The sequence below is a fragment of the Taurulus bubalis genome (genome assembly GCF_910589615.1).
Source record: "Taurulus bubalis genome assembly, chromosome: 7".
Lineage (NCBI taxonomy): Eukaryota > Metazoa > Chordata > Actinopteri > Perciformes > Cottidae > Taurulus > Taurulus bubalis.
The window spans coordinates 28,577,189-28,598,094 of NC_136595.1; the positions used below are offsets into that span (position 1 = coordinate 28,577,189).

The following is a 20,906-nucleotide window of genomic DNA, read 5'->3' on the forward strand; positions in this document are numbered from 1 at the left end:
GGTAGAGGTAGCGCTACATAGAGGTAGCGCTACAGGTAGAGGCAGCGCTACGGGTAGAGGTAGCGCTACGGGTAGAGGTAGCGCTACAGGTAGAGGTAGCGCTACAGATAGAGGTAGCACTACAGGTAGAGGCAGCGCTACAGGTAGAGGTAGCGCTACATAGAGGCAGCGCTACAGGTAGAGGCAGCGCTACAGGTAGAGGCATCGCTACAGGTAGAGGCAGCGCTACAGGTAGAGGCAGCGCTACGGGTAGAGGCATCGCTACAGGTAGAGGTAGCGCTACGGGTAGAGGTAGCGCTACAGGTAGAGGTAGCGTTACAGGTAGAGGTAGCGCTACATAGAGGTAGCGCTACAGGTAGAGGCAGCGTTACAGGTAGAGGTAGCGCTACATAGAGGCAGCGCTACAGGTAGAGGCAGCGCTACAGGTAGAGGCATCGCTACAGGTAGAGGCAGCGCTACAGGTAGAGGCAGCGCTACAGGTAGAGGCATCGCTACGGGAAGAGGCAGCGCTACGGGTAGAGGCAGCGCTACGGGTAGAGGCATCGCTACAGGTAGAGGTAGCGCTACGGGTAGAGGTAGCGCTACAGGTAGAGGTAGCGTTACAGGTAGAGGTAGCGCTACATAGAGGTAGCGCTACAGGTAGAGGCAGCGCTACGGGTAGAGGTAGCGCTACGGGTAGAGGTAGCGCTACAGGTAGAGGTAGCGTTACAGGTAGAGGTAGCGCTACATAGAGGTAGCGCTACAGGTAGAGGTAGCGCTACAGGTAGAGGTAGCGTTACAGGTAGAGGTAGCGCTACATAGAGGTAGCGCTACAGGTAGAGGTAGCGCTACAGGTAGAGGCAGCGCTACGGGTAGAGGTAGCGCTACGGGTAGAGGTAGCGCTACAGGTAGAGGTAGCGCTACAGATAGAGGTAGCACTACAGGTAGAGGCAGCGCTACAGGTAGAGGTAGCGCTACATAGAGGCAGCGCTACAGGTAGAGGCAGCGCTACAGGTAGAGGCATCGCTACAGGTAGAGGCAGCGCTACAGGTAGAGGCAGCGCTACAGGTAGAGGCATCGCTACAGATAGAGGTAGCACTACAGGTAGAGGCAGCGCTACAGGTAGAGGCAGCGCTACAGGTAGAGGCATCGCTACGGGTAGAGGCAGCGCTACGGGTAGAGGCAGCGCTACGGGTAGAGGCAGCGCTACAGGTAGAGGTATCCCACCCAGTACACGATGTTGAACAGCAGGAAGGAGGTGGGGAAGAAGACCCGTGAGTACAAGTCCAGGTCCAGCAGGTCCACGTGGAGCCGGCCTCTTCTCCAGCCGCCGGCTTTGCACTCCTCGAAGCAGCAGAAGAAGCTGCGGCAGTCTTTCCCCTCCAGACACTCGGACACACAAGCATCCTCAAAGTTCTGCCAGTACAGGGAGGAGCTCAGAGAGAGGACGGCCTGGGGGGACCTCACATCCAGGACCGAGTAGCTCTGAGGGGGGGAGGAGGGGGTTAGAGGAGGAGTAAGAGGAAGAGAAAATAAATTTAATTTTTTTGTAATCATTGTTTAGGTCCTATGTTAAGGAATGTCATGTTGTGTAAAATAAATAGATATATACATACAAATATATTTTATTTTTTAGGTCCAATTTCAGAGTATGTCCTGTTTTGTTAAGAGATGCACAAAAAAATATTAAAATGAAAAATATATATTTTCTATTTGTTAGAGCCTAGTTAGGGAATGTCCTGTAAGAAATGCACAAAACTAAATTTTAATCTAAAATAAAAAACATTACATTTATTTTCGAGGTCCTATGTCAGGGAATGCCTGTTGTGTTGAAAATGACAATACAAAAATGAATAAATAAATATAAATACATATTATACATACACACACACACATGAAACATAATATTCAACATGAGTAGAATAAGTAATGTGTCTTCATACATCCAGACGTCGGGGCTCCAGGCAGCCGGGCCTGCGGGCGCTGGACGAGCAGTAGTTGAGCGTGGCGTACTCCATCAGAGCAGCGAACACGAACAGGAAGCAGACGGTGACGAACAGGTCCATGGCCGTCACGTAGGACACTCTGGGGAGGGACGTCCTGGCCACGCTGCTCAGGGTGGTCATCGTCAGCACGGTGGTGATGCCTGCAGGGGACCAAGAGGGCCGTGATGTCACTGTGATGTCACCGTGATGTCACTGTGATGTCACTGTGATGTCACTGTGATGTCACCATGGTGTCAACGTGATGTCACTGTGATGTCACCGTGGTGTCACTGTGGTGTCACCGTGATGTCACCGTGGTGTCACCGTGATGTCACCGTGGTGTCACCGTGATGTCACCGTGGTGTCACTGTGATGTCACCGTGATGTCACCGTGGTGTCACTGTGATGCCACCGTGGTGTCAACGTGATGCCACCGTGGTGTCAACGTGATGTCACCGTGATGTCACCATGGTGTCACTGTGATGTCACCATGGTGTCAACGTGATGTCACTGTGATGTCACCGTGGTGTCAACGTGATGTCACTGTGATGTCACCGTGGTGTCACTGTAGTGTCACCGTGATGTCACCGTGGTGTCACCGTGATGTCACTGTGATGTCACCGTGATGTCACCGTGGTGTCACTGTGATGTCACCGTGATGTCACCGTGGTGTCACTGTGATGCCACCGTGGTGTCAACGTGATGCCACCGTGGTGTCAACGTGATGTCACCGTGATGTCACCATGGTGTCACTGTGATGTCACCGTGGTGTCAATGTGATGTCACTGTGATGTCACCATGATGTCACCATGGTGTCACTGTGATGTCACTGTGATGTCACTGTGATGTCAACGTGATGACATTTTAATCCTTATAATATAATATATAAACATAACGATCAGCTTTAAGGTTTCCTGGCTTCACGAGTCAGAAGCCGACGTGTGATCCTGACTTCCAGATGTTTCTAAAGCCTGGCTTCCTTCTTTCCTCCTAGAGGAGCGTCACAGAGAAGCCTGGCTTCCTTCTCTCCTCCTAGAGGAGCGTCACAGAGAAGCCTGGCTTCCTTCTCTCCTCCTAGCTTCCTTCTCTCCTGCAAGAAAGAGAAAAACACCTGCGACTGTTTCCCGGCGTTCCCATGGGAACAAGCCGGCTTCGTCTATTTTGGGCGGACACCTCCTCTCCCCCTGAACCTGGCCTGCCTCAGTGATTACACTCACCTGCTCCTGAGGCGTCCTGCGGCACAGATTTCAGATTTGTTTTTTGCTCTGAACAATAGAATGAAATTCAGGTTTGAGGAGAGTTTATATTTAATGACAGGAAGCTGAACGTGGAGCTTCATGTGAGCTTCTGTGTGTAGCCTTAAAAATAAAGTCTGAGGCCGACCTGACAATGTATGGGGGAGGAGATAAGTTAGCCTGTTAACTATCTGTTATTCAGGCTTAAACCCTAGTTAAGTTAGCATGTTAACTATCTTGATCATGGTCCATGCCTACCGCTCATTATATGAATAATTTCTGTCATATTCATGTAATGTGCTGTAACTCTGTTACATTGTTCATTCTGGTCACATGACATCTATTCTATTTTACTATCTTTATTTGGGGAGTTGTTCCTGATCCGATGTGAGGTCCCGGGACAGAATGTTATGTTACAGATTGTAAAGCCCTCCGAGACACATTTGTAATTTGTGATTTTGAATTGAATAATCTGAATTGAATGGGAGACATTTTCTAACTACGCAGATGTGGATGAGTACGCTAGCTAGCAAGACCGGAGTACCTAAAGCCGTTCGGGCCGGCGTGGCGTCCTTTTTGATCCAGAAGGACACCCAGGACAGGACCACGGTGAGGATGCAGGGGATGTAGGTCTGGATGGTGAAGTAGCCCATCCTCCTGCTCAGGTCGAAGTACACGGTCATCAACACGTAGTCACCTGTGTGCACGCAAACAAACGGTTATCCAAGTTATTAATACAGAAAGTATGCTAACAAAAACAAGCTTGATAAATAACTACTTTGGGTCACGTGACGTCTTTGAAGGTTCTGCATGTAATATGAGAAGAAGAACAATAACAAAACACTGAGAGAAGTATTAGTTAAAGAGTAGAGGTTACCTTTTCAATTAGCCTGTGAATCGCTAATGCTAATCAATAGCACTAATGCTAATCACTAGCATAAACATATGAGCTATAATTATGGAAAATACATATCTTAAGCAATTTGAACGGTTACAGTAATAAAAAACTGTCTGAAAGTTAAAATATCGTAGACCAAACTAGCATAAAATCATGGTGGGATTAGCGAGCGAGCTAGCTAGCTGACCATCCAGCCGCCTTAGTGAGTAAGTTGATGAGGCGGTAGGTGACGTAGCAGAGCAGACGCCCTGAATTAAGCCTGTTTCTTCTCATTTTAACATGGAGGTCTATGGGATTGACTCGCTGTTGAGGTCTCAAGTGGACATTTGAGGAACTGCAGTTTCATTTCCAATCATTAGCTTAGTCGTTTCAGAACATGAGCCACGTTATTAAGACTTTTTTCATTATTCTAGAGGCACTTTTTGAATTTCAGCAGTAGAGACAAATGTCAGTTCAGTTCCTCTTTAAATTATATGAGAGATCATCTGATATATTGAATACAGCTTCAATATATAAAAGAGGATATTTATCAGCAGCTCCCTTTAAAATGGAGCTGATGTTGTCTTCAGTGCTCAGAGGGTGCACGTGACACCGTTGTTCTGCTAATTAAAAGGGTTAAAAAAAGAAGAAATAAGCACTTATTAATGACCTTAAATAGGCGATGATGTGTTTGTTTATCTTGGATGGACTCACAAAGTTAAACCATCATCGGAGGAAGTCGTGCTCAAACAGGGACACCTCTTCTATTTCACACCTGATGGACTGCTGCAGAAAAGGGTTTCCTTCTACACTCGATCATTTATTACGTTTTTTTATAAAAACAAACAAGTCACAGCAAATGAGTGCGTCCCGATGCGTTGTGCGACCAGCGTCACCAAACCCACCGGCGCTGGTGTTTATGATGTCCGTGGTGTTCCTCAGGCCCATGAAGTCAAACTGGTAGAGACGCCAGGACTTGGGGTCCGCCGCCTCCACGGAGTTCTTCCTCCACTTGTAAATCAACTCGTCTCGCGGGTATCCATCTGCAATCACACAGTGCATGTGTGTGTGTGTGTGAGTGTGTGTGACACTAATGATGGATGTCCTGTGCAGACCGAAGGCCACCCAGAGCAACGCGCTCTCCTGCAGGAGTCCGGCTAATGAGAAAGACGAGTCTGGGACTCAAAGGAAATCAGATTAAACGAAAGCTTCGGCTCCATAATGTAGAGAATCCATCTCCATGGCGGGTCGACCTTCAGGCCCCGGGGGGCGTTTATCACGCCAGGATAACGAAGGGTTAATGGTTCCATTCCTGCCGCGTGCCGCATCCCTTCAGTCTCTAGGAGACGCAGCATCACCTCAAGGAAACGCTATCAGAAGGATCCTGATGACGAGCGTTCAATTAACAGAAACTGTAGTTTAGGTGTTGAACGAACAAATCCCTCGTTTGCTATTAATGATGTCAATAAACATTCAGAAATACTATAAAATAAAAGCTTTCTGTTGCAAAGAGTAAACTTTATGAATGGAAACAGTATTATGTTGGACGTTTGCAATAAATATTACTAACGGACTCGAGGCAAAATTCATGATGCATTCATTATATAACAATATTCAAAAGGATTAATACACATTAGACAAGGAAGACAACGAGCACAAGGAGGACAAGGAGGACAAGGAGGACAACGAAGACAACGAGCACAACGAGGACAACGAGGACAACGAAGACAACGAGGACAACGAGGACAACGAAGACAACGAGGACAACGAGGACAACGAAGACAACGAAGACAACGAAGACAACGAGGACAACGAAGACAACGAGGACAACGAAGACAACGAAGACAACGAGGACAACGAGGACAACGAGGACAACGAAGACAACGAAGACAACGAGGACAACGAAGACAACGAGGACAACGAAGACAACGAGGACAACGAGGACAACGAGGACAATGAAGACAACGAGGACAACGAAGACAACGAGGACAACGAGGACAACGAAGACAACGAGGACAACGAGGACAACGAGGACAACGAAGACAACGAGGACAACGAAGACAACGAAGACAACGAGGACAACGAGGACAACGAAGACAACGAGGACAACGAGGACAACGAAGACAACGAAGACAACGAAGACAACGAGGACAACGAAGACAACGAGGACAACGAGGACAACGAGGACAACGAGGACAACGAAGACAACAAGAACAACGAAGACAACGAGGACAACGAGGACAACGAAGACAACGAAGACAACGAAGACAACGAGGACAACGAAGACAACGAGGACAACGAAGACAACGAGGACAACGAGGACAACGAAGACAACGAAGACAACGAGGACAACGAGGACAACGAGGACAACGAGGACAACGAAGACAACGAGGACAACGAGGACAACGAGGACAACGAGGACAACGAAGACAACGAGGACAACGAAGACAACGAGGACAACGAGGACAACGAAGACAACGAAGACAACGAAGACAACGAGGACAACGAAGACAACGAGGACAACGAAGACAACGAGGACAACGAAGACAACGAGGACAACGAGGACAACGAAGACAACGAAGACAACGAGGACAACGAGGACAACGAGGACAACGAAGACAACGAGGACAACGAGGACAACGAGGACAACGAGGACAACGAGGACAACGAAGACAACGAGGACAACTAGGACAACGACGACAACGAGGACAACGAGGACAACGAAGACAACGAGGACAACGAAGACAACGAGGACAACGAGGACAACGAGGACAACGAAGACAACGAGGACAACGAGGACAACGAGGACAACGAGGACAACGAGGACAACGAAGACAACGAGGACAACGAAGACAACGAGGACAACGAGGACAACGAGGACAACGAAGACAACGAAGACAACGAGGACAACGAAGACAACGAGGACAACGAGGACAACGAGGACAACGAAGACAACGAGGACAACGTGACTCTGGCAGGGGGCATCCTGCGGGCCAATCAGATTCCAGGAGTTATTTTCCCTGCTGGTGCATTTTAATCCTGGAACTCTAAGCCTCACAGCCAGCTCTGAGGAGCTGTGGCGAGAACCGTGAATGTTTATTAATTGTCCTCCAGTCCCTTGGCCATGACTGTCCTTCACCACTACTTTCACAGCTACAGAGAAAATCAATGTTTTAAACAAACACCTCTAAAAGCACATTTGCTGTAAGAGGCCTCTACAGAGGCTTCTGTTCCCACAGAGATCAGCAGCTCATCTTCAGGGTGGAAAGAAGTAAAAGCAACATAATCACGTGAGACGGATGAAATACAATACAACAAATACTTTATCTTCTCATCCTGAGTACGACGTTGTACTCACAGCTGGAGAAGATGAGCGGACAGGAGTGCTCGTCCATCGGGAAGTTGTGCAGCTGCAGCTGGCATTCTGCGTTTATCGTCAGTCTGGGAAGAAAAGAAATGAATCGTCTCTTTTAGTTCTGTAGAAAATGATTTCACGTGAATCCAACGCGTGGTTTCGGCTCAGGCTTTTAAAGTGAAGTCACAAAAATAGGACAAGAATGCACAAGTGTAATTTCGATTAAAAAACTCAGCGTCATCAGCGTACGTAGAGATGAAGGAGCATCATCTCTGAGGGACGAGTCTTTACGGATCCGTTCTCTACAAACTGCTTCTGGATTCAACCCAAGGACATTTGCAGTGAACACATGTTGATGGTTGGCGTTTCTGGCACAGTCATAAGATGCTGAAGTCTCACTTTAAGTCGAGGGGATAGGATTTATTTTGCTGCCGTTGGAAAACAAACACAAACGCATGCCTCTGACCTGGGTCCTGTTCCTCGTACCTGGCTTCCTGAGTTAGCGGCTAATTGTCAGGATAAGATGACGTAGGTCAGGCTTTCTCGGTTTCTCGAAGCAAGCTTAGATTAATCACCATAGCAACACATCCAAAAATGTAAACCTGCTCCCGGGCAGGCTGACTGAACTTCACTGGATAAGATGGACACTCCCACGGACTAAAGAGGCAGCTTCTTCCTCATTGGTGAAGGAGCGATATTAGTTATATTAGTTTTATAGGGAGAGAGTTCTTCCAGATCTCCAGGATCCGTCCTTTACATCGTCATGACTTCCTGTACGCGGCGATATAGATTCTGCCGGCAAGAAATAATTTATTTAGAGAGCTTCTCGAGCCGCGGACATTGATCACCACAGACGCAGCTGATCGTCTCAGACACAGACTGTCAGCCGCTGCATGCCGCTGTTCTTAAGTTTATTTAGCTCTTAAGAAACTTATGGATGTGTTAAAGCATCATAACTATATGACAGTGTTATTAGTACACCATGCATATCATTATTGTAGAACATGATTAAGGTGATCGTGATGAGAATACAGAGAATCACACACAATTTATTTTCACTGCTTCAATTGATTGAATTTCTGATTATGAATAATACATACATACAGATCCGCCCATACACATATTCAAACTCATATACACATATATAGTACATGATTCATACGTGCATACAGTACATATATCCTCATAAGTATATATGTATTCGTAAATATAATCTGATTGATTTGGGTGATGAAGCACTTCAAATTAGCCGATACATTTTCTCAGCACTGACGCATTTAACTTGTCTGATATATTTAGACGCTTATGTCTCTCAGAGGGGGCGGAGTTAAAGTTGCGTTCACGGCAACAATGTTGCAAAAACGTTGGAATATTCTCAACGCGTTTGCTGTGAATGACTACGGTACTGACTTCCTCATATGCCTTCATGATCATCTCCTGCTTCTCAGCAGAGAAATAAAAAGAGGTTCCTCTGAGTTTATTGTCCATTGTACTGTTAGAACATGGTGGTGTCAGTGCTCCATTATTATCCTTCTGAAGAGGAGCGGCGCATTTATCAGATGACTGACGTCTTCTAGAATGAACGAGACGTTTCAGCGGATCAGCCGTGAAGAAACCCAGACAGCCTGATGTCAATCATCTCGCTCATTTAAGATGGAGATTAGGACATTTGCTTGACTTTGTTTAGCCAGGTACGAGAAATAGGGCCCTGCGGCGTCCCTCAAGGTTCAATCCTGGGCCCGCCCCTCTTTAACCTGTGAATGCGCCCACTCGGCCTCACAACAACAACCTCGCTGGTTATTATTATGCCGACGATACTCAAATATACTCAGCTCTCTCGTCAAACCATATTATGCAAATGATTTGTGCAAATAAAATATTATTATTATATATCTTTATTTAAAAGGGATTATGTACAGTTAAAACATAAATGGCACTATTTGATGCACTGTACCAGATTGTAGCTTCAGCCAATTCACATCTGTAGTCCCTTGATGGACGAGACAAACATAAAACAAGAGCAAACTGTACAGGATAAAAGACACAATGCAACATTATATGTGGGGAGAAGAACACACAATACAAGCTACAGTACAGCACATTAAAAATAAGTAATAATAACTGGAAGTCTCAAAATGTCTTTCAACTACACAAAGAATAAAACAGATCGTTTTATTTGCAGCAACGGAGAGGCTCAGGAAGCGGTAGAAAATAAAGAAGCAGGTTCAGAACCGTGGTGCTTTAATTGGGACCTGCGGTGTGGAGATGGAAGAACCATAATCACTTCCACACATCGAGCAGAACAATCTGCCTTCACGGCTCCACTCTCTACAAACTGCTCCTTCAAGGACATTTGTAGTCAAATGGTAAAAAGGAAACTTTAAAGTGGAAAAGAATTGACCAACTTGACCTTTGACCCATTCTTCAGATTCTTCAAAACACAAAATCAAGTTTGAGTTTAGGAAGATAATCAGAGTTCAGTTACATGTATTTATGCAGCCTTAGGTCACAAATGACAAAAAAAAGATCCATTGATACGTTTTTTAAAAACTAAAATCACAGATACGGTGAGTTTGGAAGATATGTGGCTTGTGAAAAATGGGTCCAATATTTTCTAATATTATGTCATATTTACGTTAACAGTCTCAGAATCGAAAGGAAACCACAAGACTCTTTCTAAAGAAGTTCTTCTTGCAGTCTTCATCTCATTGGCTGGTGTCAGAGAATCTGCACAGCTGCCTCCATGTCGTGATTATGATCAACAAACTCCTTAGAAATCAGCCCAGGGCGGTTATTAATTATAATAAAGACAGATAAAGGCGAACCTGTGGATGTAATTATGCAGCCAGCGCGTTATTGACCTTCATTTATGAACCAGTTATAGAACGGCAGTTACATTTTCACAGGAAGCGTGAGGAGTTCACTGACCTCCTCAAACAGGAGGAATCCCCTGAAGCCTGACTAGAAACAAGCCTTCAATAAACCAATCAGCTGAGAGGCGGCCGTGCAGCTTGAAGATGCTTTAGTTCTCAGAGAGGACGACAACGTGGACAGTCCACAGGAACAAGGAAAAGAAGAACATCTCTGATCTCCAGACCTCTAGAAGCTTGAGGGAGAGGCGCTGATGTCTCTAAATGTCATCTCTGTTTACTGCGGCTGAGCAGATGCACAATTAACACCATATGACATTTCATTGTCTTTCTCTGCGGATAAGTTTGCCCAGACGAGTCAATACGAGTCCGAGTCGACCCGCGCTGACGCTGGAGCGGCTCTGTTCTAGTGGGAATGTAACGCTTCACAAATCCAACATTGATTATAAAACTAAAAAAGTTTTATAGTGATCTAACTTCCACTTCTAACTTCCTGTTCCCTCTTCTCTGAGTTATGTCTCAAATAATGTCTGAACGGATGTTTTGAAGCCAATTTCGAACGTTGCCATCTTGGATTTCGGCCGTCGCCGTGTTGGTTGTTTGCAACCGGTGAACAGGAAGTGACCATATATGGAGTGACGTAGAGACGTCGTATAGGTCTCTGGTGTCGACCTGTCAATCACCTCGTAGGCTAACGTTAGCTTCTCACTTTACGCTTTAAACATCATCAAAGTTCATGAGTGAAGATTATCTGAATAAACTAAATCTGGAAGAATCATAAACCAGATTATTTTATGTAATAATCCAGAAGAAGAGCCCCATTGGCTGTTGGTGGAGGGAGTCAGTGACGACTTCCTGTTGGTCGACTTCCTGTACGTCATCTCTGCAGCTCCTGAACAACAGCATGTAGTGTGGAGACTACATTACTACATGAGCATTGCAGAACATGAGATCTGCAGAACATGAGATCTGCAGAACATGAGATCTGCAGAACATGAGCATTGCAGAACATGAGTTCTGCAGAACATGAGCATGACAGAACATGAGTTCTGCAGAACATGAGCATGACAGAACATGCGCATTGCAGAACCTCATGTTCTCCGCCCTGAAGGACAGCGTCTCCAGGAGGAAGGCGCCCACCTTAGCGTGTACAGGATCCTCCCGTCGTTCCATATCCGGAGCAGCTGGTTGGGCATCGTGATCCAGTGGGAATCGGCGTTCTTGGAGTTCCTGAAGATGGTGTCGGGCAGCCAGATGAGCCCGACCATGTTGCTGTTCAGGGTCAGCCGCTTCATGGTCCCGTTGTACCGCAGCCGGCTGTCCGTCCACGTCTGGGCGAAGATGATGTCGATCTGGTATTCCTGAAAGACAAGCAGAAGACAGGGAGGAGGACTCAAGGTGAGACAGGGAGGAGGACTCAAGGTGAGACAGGGAGGAGGACTCAAGGTGAGACAGGGAGGAGGAGGACTCAAGGTCGTCTGCAGTCACTCGGCTTCACCTGCTGCTCAGGAGCCCCATGTTCTCCTGAGTCTCAGGAGAACATTGATGTTCCTCCTGAGACTCACCCCAGGAGAACATCAATGTTCTCCTGGGGTGAGTCTCAGGAGCCCCATGTCATTTCTTTGAGTATATCCAAAAGATTCATATTCCAAAAATCTGTCCAACAAACTAAAAGGTTGAGGAAGAATGTAACGTCATGCAGATTAAAGCAGGAAGTCTGAAATCTAAACGAGACCTTTCAGTCCAACGGATGAAATCTATCAATGAGTTTGGATTTTTCTGTTTTTTTCGAAGGATCTGAAACCAGATACATGATTATCTTACGATCTTTTCCTGAACCTAACTCTTTATCTTACGATCTTTTCCTGAACCTAGCTCATTATATTACGATCTTTTCCTGAATCTAACCAGCGTATCTCTTCAGGCGCTACGAGCTCAGAGCAAAGCAAACAGATTTTAGGTTGCAACGATACAGAAATATGTTAGTGGATGATTAAATTAATAATAACCTCCTCCGGCCCTCAACACCTTTTCAAACTGCTGCCACCGCCTGAGATGCCTTCGACCTTTCCTCCAGTCGCTCACCAGTTTGAATAGCTCACCAATTAGAATGAAGGCTGTAATCAAGAGAACCATTGTGTGCTCATGACCTTTCATTTGTGAGGAGCTCTGGGGACTTAGAAAAAAAGACAGAAAAGAAAAACTCAACATTATCCAGGATTTAATGACCGGTGGAGGAAAAGTGCAGCAAATGAAATATTGAATATGATCTGAGGCTCAGGTGAACCCAGGTGTCCGGCTCCGTTATCTCTTACATCAGTTCCCGTTAGGAGGAGGTTTCTGCTGCTGAGAGAGAATCGATCTCACTTCCCCTCCAGCTGCTTCCAGCCGGCGTTGCTGTGGAGAAAATGGTTGTTTCACCTGGACTGCCTCAGAGGAGCTGCTGTCTTCAGACCCCACACCTCCTTCAAACTAAAGAACAGACGACCTCCTGGGACCTGACCTCCATGCTGCACCAACGCACACCTGGTCTTAGTGGCAGAAGAGGTTTCAATGCACGACGGACCCAGTTGTGTCCTAGATTACGTTTGATTTTCACGTATTATAGTCTGCTGACGCCCACGTGTCCAGGAGGACGGGTCTACAGACTCACTGAGGAGGAGGACGAGGAAGAGGCACGTCAATCTGAATATTAACTGCTGCATGTCAACGGGAATATTAGTGAAAGTTCATTTTCATGTAAACAGATTATTGTGAATATTGTCTTTTTTGCGAAATGGAATATTTGTGCAGCGCTTCAAACTAATCAGACGTGAAACGAGCAGAACAGACGCTCAGATAATACACCCTGTAGGTCCATGCTACACAACACCCTGTAGGTCCATGCTACACAACACCCTGTAGGTCCATGCTACACAACACCCTGTAGGTCCATGCTACACAACATCCTGTAGGTCCATGCTACACAACATCCTCTAGGTCCATGCTACACAACATCCTGTAGGTCCATGCTACACAACATCCTCTAGGTCCATGCTACACAACACCCTGTAGGTCCATGCTACACAACATCCTGTAGGTCCATGCTACACAACATCCTCTAGGTCCATGCTACACAACACCCTGTAGGTCCATGCTACACAACATCCTGTAGGTCTATGCTACACAACATCCGGTAGGTCCATGATTCACAACATCCTGTAGGTCCATGCTACACAACATCCTGTAGGTCCATGCTACACAACATCCTGTAGGTCCATGCTACACAACATCCGGTAGGTCCATGCTACACAACATCCTGTAGGTCCATGCTACACAACATAACATTTTAGATGTAACACATGGGTATATATATCATATGCAAGTACCTTAAAATGTGAATTTAAGAAATTATGTAAAATCAAGAAAAAGACCCTGAAGGGTTAAACAGTATATTTGGCATAACAAGTAACGTCAGCCCTAAAAATGGTAAAGCTGGCATAAAAATAAATTAATATTAGCATAAAAAAAGCAATGTTGGCATCTATAAGTACCATTAGTCTTAAATTAATTAATGTTAACATAAAAAAGTAACGCTAGTATTTTAAAATGTGAGCATTAAAATACATTAAAGTTAGGCTTAGTTAGACCCATAACATAATGCATATTTTACACTCATTTCTTTAGTGATTTGTAGAGTTGAAAGCAACATGAGTTGTGTTTCATGTCGATCTACAACTTTATGGATGGATGGATGGATGGATGGATAGATGGATGGATGGATGGATGGATGATAGATGGATGGATGGATAGATGGATGGATAGATGGATGGATAGATGGATAGATGGATGGATGGATGGATGGATAGATGGATGGATGGATGGATGGATAGATGGATGATGGATGGATGGATAGATGGATGGATGGATGGATAGATGGATGGATGGATGGATGGATGGATAGATGGATGGATGGATGGATGGATAGATGGATGGATGGATGGATGGATGGATAGATAGATGGATGGATAGATGGATGGATGGATGGATGGATGATGATGGGTAGATAGATGGATGGATGGATAGATGGATGGATGGATGGATGGATGGATGGATAGATGGATGGATGGATGGATGGATAGATGGATGGATGGATGGATAGATGGATGGATGGATGGATGGATGGATGGATGATGATGGGTAGATAGATAGATGGATAGATGGATGGATGGATGGATAGATGGATAGATGGATGGATGGATGGATAGATGGATGGATGGATAGATGGATGGATGGATGGATGGATAGATAGATGGATGATGGATGATGATGGGTAGATAGATAGATGGATGGATGGATGATGGATGGATAGATGGATGGATGGATGGATGATGGGTAGATAGATAGATGGATGGATGGATGATGGATGGATGGATGGATAGATGGATGTATGGATGGATGGATGGATGATGATGGGTAGATAGATAGATAGATGGATGGATGGATGATGGATGGATAGATGGATGGATGAATGGATGATGGGTAGATAGATAGATGGATGGATGGATGATGGATGGATGAATGGATGGATGATGGGTAGATAGATGATGGATGGATGGATGATGGGTAGATAGATAGATGGATGGATGATGGGTAGATAGATAGATGGATGGATGATGGGTAGATAGATAGATGATGGATGGATGGATGATGGGTAGATAGATAGATGGATGGATGGATGATGGGTAGATAGATGATGGATGGATGACTCATGATGTGCAGCTTAGTTGCTGTTTCATCCGTTCAGGCATCATATGATGTGGGTCGATATTGTAGTGGGTTAATGGACTAATGGACTAATAAGCTCATTTCTTTTGAATTCTTTTTATTAAAATCTCTCCTCAATACTTTTCTCTTTGATTGTCTATTTGATGTGAAATTACCTCATTTCTCCTGAGTTCGTTTTCCTAAAGCGTCCGGGATTAATCACGTCTGTCTGCTGGTAAAGTCAGAAGCTCACGACTACCCGGCGCTTTGTAATGAGAAACAATACGCGGATGACATCTGATACCGCCGATGAATTCATCTCTCACAATGCGGCTGAAAACAAACTCAATATGTTCTCAGAACCATGTACTTACATTTAAATACATCCCTTTGATTAATGCCACCTGAGGAACCAGGAACACCAATATGAAGCAGCACTTCTCACATGGGCATCATTTCCCAAATCAGACTCATGCAGCAAAGTTGCATCGGGTTGTTCAACATTTGTTCAGCTCATTTTCACCACACCGTCGTGTTTCCTTCCTGACTCTCCTCCAATCAAAATAGGGGAGTCGCCCAACTCACGGCCGGACCAGAACCCCAGTTACAAAGTTCAGCTGGAGCCAGAAGTAGAGAGCTGAAGCGAGTGAAGTGAAGCCAGGACTCACCATATCGATGGAGGACACCGGCCCGATGCTGTTCACGAACATTCCCACGTCCACGACGGTGGGTTTGACTGTGGAGGAACAGAGAGGGAGAAACTGAGCTGTCGAAGCCTCTTTAGTGGACCAACGAGCGGCAAAGAGAATTTAGAGCTATGACACTTTGTGGCTCTGAGTGCTGTGGGAAGAAGCTCAGGGAGGATCACGCCTTCGTCTTCATCACATTACCTGCCGTCACAAATCACCAATGACCTGAGCAACAGGTCGCCACTGAGGACCAGAACACCAGAGGAAGAGGTCCACTGGTCCTCGCTCCCACTGATCCCAGCTGGCTCTCACTCCAGCCCACTAATCAGGACCTGAACCACACCTGGGAGCCGGAGGAATGCAATTAACTGATAACCAGCGGAGCTTCTATCTCCGATTGGGCCGAGATGAAGAGTTGTGGTGGTTTGTCCTAAATCCTAATTAATTTCTATTCAACCTGAAGGAAGAAGATAATTCCAGGAATTAAAAACCCTCATCATCAGCAGAATAGAGAACACATGATTGACACACAGTGTCAGAATCACTGTGTTATTAGCAGTGGTGCCTTAATTACTTCATAAAATACTGATTAAAAAGAGTGAGAAGGCTTTAGTGACATCTAGTGGTGAGGCTGCAGATTGTAACCAACTGAATAAACATCAGTTCACATCCAGGAGACAGCCTCCTCTGGTTGTATAGAAGTCTATGCTTCATGTGTTAAAGCTGCATTATCTCTCCTGACCACCAGGGGCCGACTCCTCTGGTTGTATAGAAGTCTATGCTATGTGTTAAAGCTGCATTCTCTCTCCTGGCCACCAGGGGCCGACTCCTCTGGTTGTATAGAAGTCTATGCTTCATGTGTTAAAGCTGCATTCTCTCTCCTGACCACCAGGGTCCTCTCTCCAGTGCATGACGGAACATAGTGCTTGGTGAGCGTGATGCATTGTGGGATATAGAGTTCCTCATTGTACATCTAAACAGCACTAAAAATGCCTAACTTGCTATTTAGTAAATGATTTCAGACACACCTGTCTGGCTTTCAACTCCTCCTCTTGGAGATGAACATGGCACCTGAGGCCTTCCTCACATGTCCTAACCCTAACCGCTCTGTACTGAACCTAACCGCTCTATACTGAAGCGAACCGCTCTGTACTGAACCTAACCGCTCTTTACTGAAGCGAACCGTTCTGTACTAACCCTACCCGCTCTGTACTAACCCTAACCGCTCTGTACTGAAGCTAACCGCTCTGTACTAACCCTACCCGCTCTGTACTAAACCTAACCGCTCTGTACTGAAGCTAGCCGCTCTGTACTGAAGCGAACCGCTCTGTACTAACCCTACCCGCTATGTACTAACCCTAACCGCTCTGTACTGAAGCTAACCGCTCTGTACTAACCCTAACCGCTCTGTACTGAAGCTAACCGCTCTGTACTAACCCTAACCGCTCTGTACTGAAGATAACCGCTCTGTACTAACCCTACCCGCTCTGTACTAACCCTAACCGCTCTGTACTGAACCGAACCGCTCTGTACTGAACCAAACCGCTCTGTACTGAACCAAACCGCTCTGTACTAACCCTAACCGCTCTGTACTGAACCAAACCGCTCTGTACTGAACCAAACCGCTCTGTACTAACCCTAACCGCTCTGTACTGAACCTAACCACTCTGTACTAACCCTAACCGCTCTGTACTGAACCAAACCGCTCTGTACTAACCCTAACCGCTCTGTACTGAACCTAATCCTAACTAACAACTAAAGGGGGCTTCGAGCCTCTGGAGGAAATGTTGTTGAACCAGCACATGTTTTACAAAGTCACATTCCCTCAAGGTCAAGCGGCCTCAGTGCGCCATCTGCCTTCAGAGGACACAACTCATAATTCATTATTCACTCTTTGTGAGAAGAGAAAGCTCGTTGTAAAACATCTTATTTATCTTCTTTGAAATTATCCAGTTCATTTAATCAGAAACAAATATTGAATCAGATACGAAGAGATCAGATACTGAGTGCTCTCAGCTCGACTCTGACGTCTCAGTCAGAAGAAGAAGAATGTTAAAGCCCCTTTTAGCTCATTGTTGAACACACACACACACACTGAACACTGAACACACTGAACACACTGAACACACACACACACACACACTGAACACACACTGAACACACACTGAACACACTGAACACACACACACACTGAATACACTGAAAACACACACACTGAACACACACTGAACACACACTGAACACGCACTGAACACACACTGAACACACACTGAACACACACTGAACACACACTGAACACACACAAACACACACACACACACTGAACACACTGAACACACACACACGCGCTGAACACACACTGAACACACTGAACACACACAAACACACACACACACACACACTGAACACACTGAACACACACACACAGTGAACACACTGAACACACACACACACACACTGAACACACACACAGTGAACACACACTAAACACACACAGTGAACACACACTGAACACACACAAACACACACACACACACACACACACTGAACACACACACACACACACTGAACACACACACACATGAAGCATAGACTTCTATACAACCAGAGGATTCACCCCCTGGTGGTCAGTAGAGAGAATGCAGCTTTAACACATGAAGCATAGACTTCTATACAACCAGAGGAGTCGCCCCCTGGTGGTCAGCAGAGAGAATGCAGCTTTAACACATGAAGCATATACTTCTATACAACCAGAGGAGTCACCCCCTGGTGGTCAGTAGAGAGAATGCAGCTTTAACACATGAAGCATAGACTTCTATACAACCAGAGGAGTCGCCCCCTGGTGGTCAGCAGAGAGAATGCAGCTTTAACACATGAAGCATATACTTCTATACAACCAGAGGAGTCACCCCCTAGTGGTCAGTAGAGAGAATGCAGCTTTAGCACATGAAGCATAGACTTCTATACAACCAGAGGAGTCACCCCCTAGTGGTCAGTAGAGAGAATGCAGCTTTAGCACATGAAGCATATACTTCTATACAACCAGAGGAGTCACCCCCTAGTGGTCAGTAGAGAGAATGCAGCTTTAGCACATGAACCCCAGACTTGTGGTCTGGGGTTCGGTGTCTCCTGGCCCCTCGGTGTCTCCTGGCCCCTCGGTGTCTCCTGGCACCTCGGTGTCTCCTGGCCCCTCGGTGTCTCCTGGCCCCTCTCTCCTAACTGAAGCCTCAGGCTCTAGAGACTCTAACAACAGATTCTTCCACTTTGTGCTTCATGACTTTGATGGTTAGAAAACAACAAAGCCGTCTTGTTATGTTTTTAACTAACAGCTCTAAAAGAAACAGTCACACAAACGTCTCTCTTGCTCTCAGTTTTAACCTCTAAATGTGATTCATATTCACAATGTGCAGATGTTACGTGATGATCTTTGGTCAGTTAGAAACTGAGATTTTATGTGACAATGAAAATATGATTTACCTCCTCAGACTTCTTTTTTATAAATTTATTTTTTAGTCAAATATTCCAGCAGGTTTTGTTCAAGGTTTTCCTCCGTACTGAAATCATTTATTTTCATCTTCAAAAGAATTAATGATTTGAAAACGTTTTTGTGTCATAACGTTTTACATTTGAAGCTTTTATTAGGATGAATGGTTGAATGAAACTATTATTTTTTACACAGCAAGATAAATCACTATTTTACTAATAATTAATTCTGAAGATGATTATAATGATATGAAGAGAACCCGCTGTGGTTCTCAACGTTCTCCGACCCGCTCTGTGTTCTACGCAGCAGCAACGAGACGACCAGCGATGAAGATGATGAAACAAACACAGCGAGGATCCAACATGTGGGACTGTCACCTAGGAGACCCGGGTTCAAGTCCTCACACTTACATGCACTAACAAGACACGCTCACATGCACTAACAAGATGCTCACGTGCACTAACATGACACGCTCACGTGCACTAACATGATACACTTACATGCACTAACTAATTATTGATAACATGATATTTGTGCCTTTAATAAACATATTTATTGTTTGGTTGACGACATATTGAGAGGATATTGATTTTAATTTTGATTTTAAAATTAAAAACATAATAATAATAATAATAATAATAATAATAATAATAATAATAATAATAATAATAATAATAATAATAAGTAGATATCGTGACATCAGACTGCTTATAGCAATATGGTAATATAATATTGTGTCAGTGTCGTGTCATGACAGGAAACTCTTTAACTACTTTATGATTATTTATCAAACATCTCACGATATAATATTTATACAAATATTTTGTAAAAGTATCAGGAATCAATATTTAGATATTTGGTCCCAAATGTTCTGATGTTATATTTTTATGATGCGTCATCTTTAATACGTGAACACATTTAATAACACTATTGATTATGCACGTTATGGACGAGTCAGCATGACGTCACTGCCACAGTGACGTCATCACCTTCTGACCTGGACAGGTGGAGCTCCGTTATGAAATATTAAAACAATAACTTGTTTTCATAAATGACATGTTGTGATCACGCGCGCACACCAGCTGGAGGTCGTACGCGCGCCCGGTGAGCGCGTGCCCGCTCACCTCCGATGTCCGGCCGCAGCTTCCTGTCGTAGTCCCGCAGCAGGTCGTTGAGGATCTCCGTGGCGTCAGAGTCCTGGGACCTGGGGGCCAGCATCTGGGCCACGGTCGCGTCCTCGTAGTCCTGGTCCTGGTCCTGGTCCTGGTCCTGGTCCTGGTCCTGGTCCTGGTATTGGTCCTGCAGGGTCAGGCAGCTGTGGAGGCAAAGCGAGACCCGGACCGGAGAGTCCTTCATTCACTCGGAATAAAGTTTCTGCAGCAAAAACAAAGAAAACATGAAGTTTGCGTTTATCCCACCGCCCCTGAACACACCGGGCTCAGCCCCGCGCCTCACCGGGTCAGAAGGACCAGCAGCAGGACCCGCGCCGGGACTCGGGGGGACATGGTGTCTCAGCTCTGAGGGGATCCTCGCGGGTTGGAGTCCGACGGACGTCTCGCTCATCCTCCGGAGCGCGCGATCCTCTGTGGCGCGTGCACGGGGCCGCGCACTGGGACTGGACCCGGGGTCGGACTGCGACTGGACCTGTAAACTGTATGGACCTGTAGACTGGACCTGTAGACTGGT

General features: G+C 45.6%; 1 protein-coding gene across 1 annotated transcript; it reads right to left on the reverse strand.

Moving 5' to 3' along the window:
- Positions 1-1,185: 1,185 nt before the first annotated feature.
- gabrg3 (gamma-aminobutyric acid type A receptor subunit gamma3) lies at positions 1,186-20,459 on the reverse strand (the record flags this gene model as incomplete). Its single annotated transcript, XM_079221087.1, has 8 exons — positions 20,345-20,459; positions 15,716-15,783; positions 11,442-11,662; positions 7,435-7,517; positions 4,982-5,119; positions 3,744-3,896; positions 1,923-2,125; positions 1,186-1,464 (listed from the first exon to the last, which is right to left on the reverse strand). Exons 1-8 carry the CDS (start codon positions 20,436-20,438, stop codon positions 1,186-1,188), a joined length of 1,239 nt encoding a protein of 412 aa, XP_079077213.1. The 5' UTR covers positions 20,439-20,459.
- Positions 20,460-20,906: the final 447 nt, after the last annotated feature.